This window comes from Nansenia antarctica (assembly GCF_963989245.1).
Source record: "Nansenia antarctica genome assembly, chromosome: 3".
NCBI lineage: Eukaryota > Metazoa > Chordata > Actinopteri > Argentiniformes > Microstomatidae > Nansenia > Nansenia antarctica.
Genome location: NC_137688.1, coordinates 13540679 through 13548178, shown reverse-complemented (window position 1 = coordinate 13548178; position 7500 = coordinate 13540679). Strand labels below are relative to the sequence as shown.

Sequence of the window (7500 nt, the reverse complement as noted above, 5' to 3'; positions counted from 1 at the left end):
TCGCTTCCATGAGGAAAAACGCTCGAATCTGTGAGATCCAAGGTGTGTTCTGTCGTTGGGCAGGTTGGTGATGTGTGCCCGCACCTCTATGTCTGAGTCCGGGTTGATGAGGTCAAAGACTTCAGGTGATGATGGTTCCTCTACTTGTAGCAGAAACGTTGGTCCTCTAAGCCAGGTTGTCTCACCTAGCATAGCTGCAGGGACAGAACGTGTGCCAAGGTCAGCTGGGTTATGGCTTGTGGAGATGTAGTGCCACTGGGTTGGTTCAGAAGACCGCCGTATACGCTGCACTCTGTTGCTCACATATACATAGAACCTTCTTGTCTGGTTGCTAATGTATCCTAGGATAACTCGGCTATCTGTATAGAACTTGACAGCATCCAGAGCTATATCTAGCTCGCTTGTGACTAGCTCAGCGACTTCCACACCCAACACGGCAGCTCCCAACTCCAATCTTGGGATAGTGTGAGCCGACTGTGGAGTTAACTTAGCTTTTCCAAGGACAAATCCTACTTGACATTTTTGCTCAACATCAATTACTTGGAGATAGGCGACTGCTGCAATAGCCTTCACTGAAGCGTCTGAGAACACGTGTAGCTCCTTTCTTATGGCTGTTGAGATTGTAGAAGCAGAATAGGTTCTTGGGATCTCCAACTGCCTGAGGTCTTGAAGAGAGCTTCTCCAAGCGTTCCACTCATCTTCCCTTTCTGGAGGAAGAGGAGAGTCCCAGTCGGAGGCTTCGTTTGTGAGCTCTCGTAACAGGATCTTTCCCTGTATCGTAACTGGTGCAACGAATCCAAGTGGATCGAAGAGGCCGTTGACAGTAGCTAGAACACCCCTACGTGTGAAAGGCTTTGTGGATTCTGCTACTTGAAACGTGAAGACATCTTTCTTCAGATCCCAACTCACTCCAAGGCTCCGTTGAATAGGAGTGGGATCGACATCCAAGTTTAGGTCTTTGAGTCCCTTTGCTCGGTCCTCAGCAGAGAATGCTTCCATAACCTCCTGGCTGTTGGAAGCAACTTTGTGAAGTCGCAGGTTCGACACAGCAAGCATCTCCTGTGTCCGCTTCAGTAGGTCGATGGCTTCACGTGCTGTGGGCCTTGACAGGAGTCCGTCGTCAACGTAGAACTCTCTTTCGATGAACTGTTTGGCGTCAGACCCAAATTCTTCTTCACCATGAGCTGCAGCACGTCTGAGACCATAGATTGCCACCGCAGGAGAGGGACTGTTCCCGAATACGTGAACCTTCATGCGGTACTCACATATGTCGTTCCTAGGATCGTTGTCCTCGTACCACAGAAAGCGGAGAAAGTTCCTGTGGTCTTCTTTCACAACGAAGCTGTGAAACATTTGTTCTATGTCCACAGTGACAGCGATCGGTTCTCGTCTGAATCGCACCAGTACTCCTAAGAGGCTGTTATTTAAGTCCGGACCAGAAAGGAGAACATCGTTCAGTGACACGCCTTTCCATTTTGCACTGGAATCGAAGACGACTCGAATCTGGCCTGGCTTCTGAGGGTGATAAACCCCGAAGATAGGTAAGTACCAACATTCTTGTCCGTTCTCCAATGTAGGAGCCAGCTCAGCATGATCACGGTCGAAGATGTTCTGCATGAACGCGATGAAGTGCCTCTTCATCTCGGGCCTTTTCTCCAGTGTGTTTTGAAGAGAGGTAAGTCGTGTGAGGGCCTGGCCTCGGCTGTGAGGGAGTTGCTGACGTGGTGTTCTGAATGGCAATGGTGCCACCCAGCTGTTGCAGTCATCCATATACATTTCTTTGTCCATGACCTTTAAGAACAGTCTGTCTTCAATAGAGAGTCCAATCTTGTTGTCATCCCCGGACGTGTTGAAGATGGTGCTCCCTAAGTTGCATTCCCGGATACTGTGGGTGCCTTGCGCTGGGGCAATCTGATGTGCTGGCTTCTGAACATATTGCTCCTTCACCTGGATCCTGTTCGGACATGGGCTGAAGAATGAAGGGCGTTGGTTCTCAAGCACATTGGTGCGGTAGCTTTGGATGTCTGAAGGCTTGTGGGCTGCCTCTAGGCAGACTTCTCCTATGATGACCCATCCCAGGTCGAGTCGTTGTGCGTAGGGGGCGTCATGTGGACCGTTCCGTTGCTCCCGCACTTTATGAACTCTAAGGATGTCTCGGCCTAGCAAGAGAAGGATCTGTGCTTTAGAATCCAAAGGTGGTATACCATATGCTATGGGCTTGAGGTGGGAATGATGCAACGCTGCTTCTGGCGTAGGTATCTCAGCTCTTTCGGTGGGAATGTTGTTACACTCTATTGGTGTAAGTAGTGTCACTGTTGTAGCTCCATCCACAGATTCCACCACAAAGCCTGTGGCTCTCCTTCCTGTCATCTGAGTTGTACCTGCACATGTACGAAGTGTGAATGCTGAATCTGACCCCTTGATGTGGAACATATCAAAGAATTCAGACCGTGCAAGCGACCTGTTGCTTTGGTCATCCAGCACAACGTATGCTCTGGTTGCTCTCTCTGGGTGTGCTTCTGGGAATATATTCACCAGGCAAATCTTCGAGCAAGATCTGCCGCTTTGACCCTCTCCACAGACTTCTGTGCAATTTGAGGTGACTGCAGATTGGTCTGATCCTCCTTCTCCCTCCCCGCCATCCTCAGATGGGGCTGAAGGCGGAGGTCCTGGATGAAGAGCCGTGGTGTGGCTGTTACTCTCACATTCCATGCACTTGATGGCTGTGGTGCAGTTCTTGGCTAGATGAGTAGTTGTGGAACAACATCTGAAGCAGACACCGTTGTCTTTGAGGAAGGCCTTGCGCTCCTCGAGGGGCTTGCTTCTGAAACCTCTGCAGCGTGTTAGGGGGTGTGGCTTCTTATGGAGAGGGCATAGTTTTTTTATGTCCACTGCTGTTCGGCCTGAACCGTCTTGTGTGTCTTTCTCGTGAGAGACATCTGTCTTATGTGCAGAGACCATGCTCTTACTTTGTCTCTTGAATGGCTGCTCTGACTTCATCTGGGCTGTGTTACTCATCGATAGCCTGAAGCTTGGGTCATTGCGAGCTCGTGCCTCTTTGGTGATGAACTCGCAGAAGAATGTGAATGGGGGAAAAACTACCTGTCGCTCAGCTTTGTATCTGGAACCCTGTGATATCCATTTCTCTTGGATGTTGTAGGGCAACTTGTCTACGATGGGCAAAATGCCGCGTGAAGTGTCCAGATAGCTCAAACCAGGCAGGTAACCTTCGAACATGGCTGCTTCCAACTCTTGGAGAAGGTCACTTAGCTCTCTCAGCTTCACAGGATCTTTATTGCTGATCTTTGGGAAGTTCTCCAGCCTGTCGAAGAGGGACTTTTCAATTACCTCTGGAGACCCGAAGCACTCTTCTAAGCGTTCCCAAGCTTTGCATAGACCTTGAGATGAATGACTTACATGTACTGCTCTTATTCGTTTCACGTGCTTTGCAGATTCACTCCCTAACCACTTAATCATGAGGTCCATCTCTTCATTAGCACTGAGTAGTAGTCCGTCAATGGCGTTCTTGAAGGACGACTTCCATGCCCAGTAATTTTCTGGGTGATCATCGAACTTGGTGAGACCGGAGGTTACGAGGTCTCTGCGTGCTAGGTACCGAGCCACATCACTGATGTCGGTTGTGTCACCGCTTCCTGTTGGTTTGTATGGTGAACCCTTGAGCCTGCTGGGTGTGAGCTGCTCTGATGTCTTTGGCCTACTAGGTCGCAGTGATGGAGAGCTGTGCTCATGCTTCACGGTGGAGGAGTGCTGTCTCTCGTATGAAACAGCCAGACGCTGTCTGGGTGGTGAGGAGGATCTCAGCCTATGGACTATCGGTTCCAGATTGGCTATAGAGTCCTTAACATCTTCGGCAGATAGTGGTAGCTGTGACTGTTGTTCTACGTACTGGCGTGTGCGGTCAACAGTGGCATGAATGACAGCTTCGATACCGTTGTTTTCTTCCTCCGCTGCTGCTTCAAGAACATTAGCTTCAGCGATGGCTTCTGCCACTTCTTTCTCATGCAGCAAGTTCTTTAATTTTGCTTCCATTTGGGCTTTTTCGATCATAATCTCTGATTCCATTTTTGCATAGACAGCACGTGTGCGTGCTACTTCCACTTTGACACGTGCATTGACAGCTGCCCTACTGGCTGTTGATTTAAAAGACCTAGATGTGCTAGAGGCCACTGACCTTGTCTCAGCATTGCTCAACTCTTCCATCATGAATATTGCTGTGTGCTTGGCGTGAGCAAGGATGATGGGGAGCAGTGCTTGCGCTGAAGATCTCTCTCCTTGAGTCGATCCGCCCGCTGAGTGGTTGCTTTTTTACTATTCTGTTCCCACTGCGCGTAACCAGGGCGCAACTTCCACAGATAGCGAACACACACTGACACACAAATGAATCCTCAGACGCTGGAGTAAAGTTTAGTTCTTTACTCAACCCTCAGAAACATGAGTGGTCGTTTGGTTATTTTGTAAAACTGTAAATAAACATAAGAGTACAATTACTGTAATGCTCAAAACTATACTGTTACACTTTCAACATCAACAGTATGTAGCCAACATATAATATCAATATAGCAATACAAATAGTTATACTTAAATAATATAAGCTATGTATTTATAAACATATACATTATACATTGTAGTTAAACAAGAAAAGAAAAGGCAACTTACAAGCAAAGCCTTTTCCAGGGCAAGAATGTAAACAAAGAGATTCTCCGGAGCTTTTTCTCTCAACTAGCTGTTGCACGAGCTATCACGTCTGAACAGTGTGCTCACGTCATGTGACTAATGTTCGTCATGTGACTAATCAAAACCGAAACTGAATAAAGGCAGTAACAAATGTAATGTCATAAAATGTCCACTAGATGTCTCTAAAATGAAAACCTAAGAAACCATGACAGTATCTAAGTAGAGTTGCCTGGAGGGGATACTGGATGGATGGGCAAATGCTGGCATGGGTCCTGATTAGAGATGCACCCCAACACAAATGCATTATTCGGAAAAGCACAAATAATGTGATGGAAACAGATACAGATTCTACCCAAAGTTGCTTGTTATTATTCAGGGGAAAAAAGGCATGATTGACATGTCTGTGCGTCAGCCATTATGTTTCTTTTAAATCAATTAATTGTGGATAACCACAAGATAGAAATGCCCATTCTGTTTGCAACATAGGACTTCACTAACAAGCTGTTTCATTTACTACCCAGGAGTGCTGCTTCAATGTGAATCTCTCGCATCGCACCTAATAATTCACCTTTACCTAGCGACCTGCAGTAACGTTAAGACATCAAGAAACTTAAACGCAGCATCATTGGAATTTAAGATGATTCCCTTCAACTGAACGATATTTTTTCTATATATCTTTACTGTAAATAGTTTCTATTTCCAATGCAAAACAGAATCTTTAGATTTATATAACAACAACAAAAAATATGTTTCTGTTCAATGTCCCCCGGTTAAAAGGGGGTGCAGGTTAGACAGTTAATCATTGCTAATCATTTATTTTTTCCAATAAAAAACAGAGAGAGAAAGAGATGAACCATACAGTATGAGGATGTGGAAATATATTTCATAATTAATTACATGCCAATATAATGTATTATGTACTCACACTTCAGGTCTTCTATCTGAATACAGACACAGATACAGATAATGTTGTAGGTTGAACAGATGCAGATACAGATACAGATAATGACCTCTCTGAACACCCCGTGTCCCGAGGAACACTATTCCCTGTAGCTGCCTGAGCTCTTCCACCATTTTTGATTTTACGATTTTATTCTTCTCCTTTTTTGTATAGTGTCCTTCAGTCTGAGAAAGGTGCTTTTAAATTAAATATATTATTATTATTATTATTATTATTATTATTATTATTATAAATAATAAAAACATCTTGAGCATCATATTCCACAAATGGAGGCTGGTGGAGGTAGACATCGAAGGATGGGCTCATTGTAATGCATTACAATACGCTTGTCCCCCGATGTGTACCTCCACTAGCCTCAGATGTGTACTACATGTGTCAGGAACCTGCTGGTGTGAATCACCCTGTTGTACCAGTCCTGTAGAGCGGTGTGGCCATGCTGTCCTCTGTCTCTCTCCCCAGCCGCGTGGCCGTGGTCAGAGGGAGCGTGGTGCTGGAGGATGGCTCTCCTCTGGTGGGAGTGAACATCACCTTCCTACAGCACCCTGAGTATGGATACACCATCAGCAGACAGGACGGCAGGTATAGGCTCACACTCACACACACACACACACACACACACACACACACACACACACTTATTTTGATGATACAGTATTTATCTTTTCTAAGGTATCTCAGTACAGTATCTCCTCTTCCGACTTCTCTCTCTCTCTCTCTCTCTTTCTCTCTCTCTCCTTGGTCCAGTTTTGACCTGGTGACCTCAGGGGCGGTGTCTGTGACCCTGCTGTTCCAGCGGCCACCCTTCCTCCCACAGACACGGCCCGTGTGGCCGCCTAGCAATGACTTCCTGGTCCTGGAACAGGTGACCATGGCCCGGGTGGAAGCCCCGCCCCTTAAGTGTGACATCAGGAGTGTTCTGAGTCCATACCCTCTGGTGCTGCCCTCCCCCCTCCCCAGATACACAGGGGCGTGTGAAGAGAGAGGACCTGTCATCCCTGAGCTACAGGTACAACCACAACCAATACACAACCACACAACCAATACACAACCACACAACCACACAACCAATACACAACCACACAACCACACAACCACACAACCAATACACAACCACACAACCAATACACAACCACACAACCACACAACTACACAACCACACAACCACAAAACCAATACACAACCACACAACCACACAACCAATACACAACCACACAACCACACAACCACACAACCAATACACAACCACACATCCAATACACAACCACACAACCACACAACCACACAACCACACAACCAATACACAACCGCACAACCACTCAACCACACAACCAATACACAACCACACATCCAATACACAACCACACAACCACACAACCACACAACCACACAACCAATACACAACCACACATCCAATACACAACCACACAACCACACAACCACACAACCAATACACAACCACACATCCAATACACAACCACACAACCACACAACCAATACACAACCACACAACCAATACACAACCACACAACCAATACACAACCACACAACCAATACACAACTACACAACCAATACACAACTACACAACCAATACACAACCACACAACCAATACACAATACATACACAACAACTATAGTACACAGCAAATATACAACTACACAAAAAATACAGCATACAACAAATACACAACTACACAACAAACACACAACAGCGATGACAGGGACGGCATCAGGCTACAGACCTACACAATTATAATGCAGTCCGATAACTTCTCATGCAAATTTGAAAGGCCCACAAAAAATGTGACGTGATAATAAGCATGCTAATACATACAAACATCACAGA

General features: G+C 46.2%; 1 protein-coding gene across 1 annotated transcript in view; it reads left to right on the top strand.

Moving 5' to 3' along the window:
- The window catches only part of LOC308152353 (teneurin-1-like), a gene marked incomplete at both ends in the record, with an annotated part of 155607 nt that overhangs the window by 105023 nt on the left and 43084 nt on the right, over nucleotides 1-7500 (top strand). Inside the window, 2 exons of the mRNA XM_080525317.1 lie at nucleotides 6116-6235; nucleotides 6401-6662. Of these exons, the coding sequence (XP_080381443.1) occupies nucleotides 6116-6235; nucleotides 6401-6662 (382 nt within the window). The remainder of the gene's footprint in view (nucleotides 1-6115; nucleotides 6236-6400; nucleotides 6663-7500) is intronic.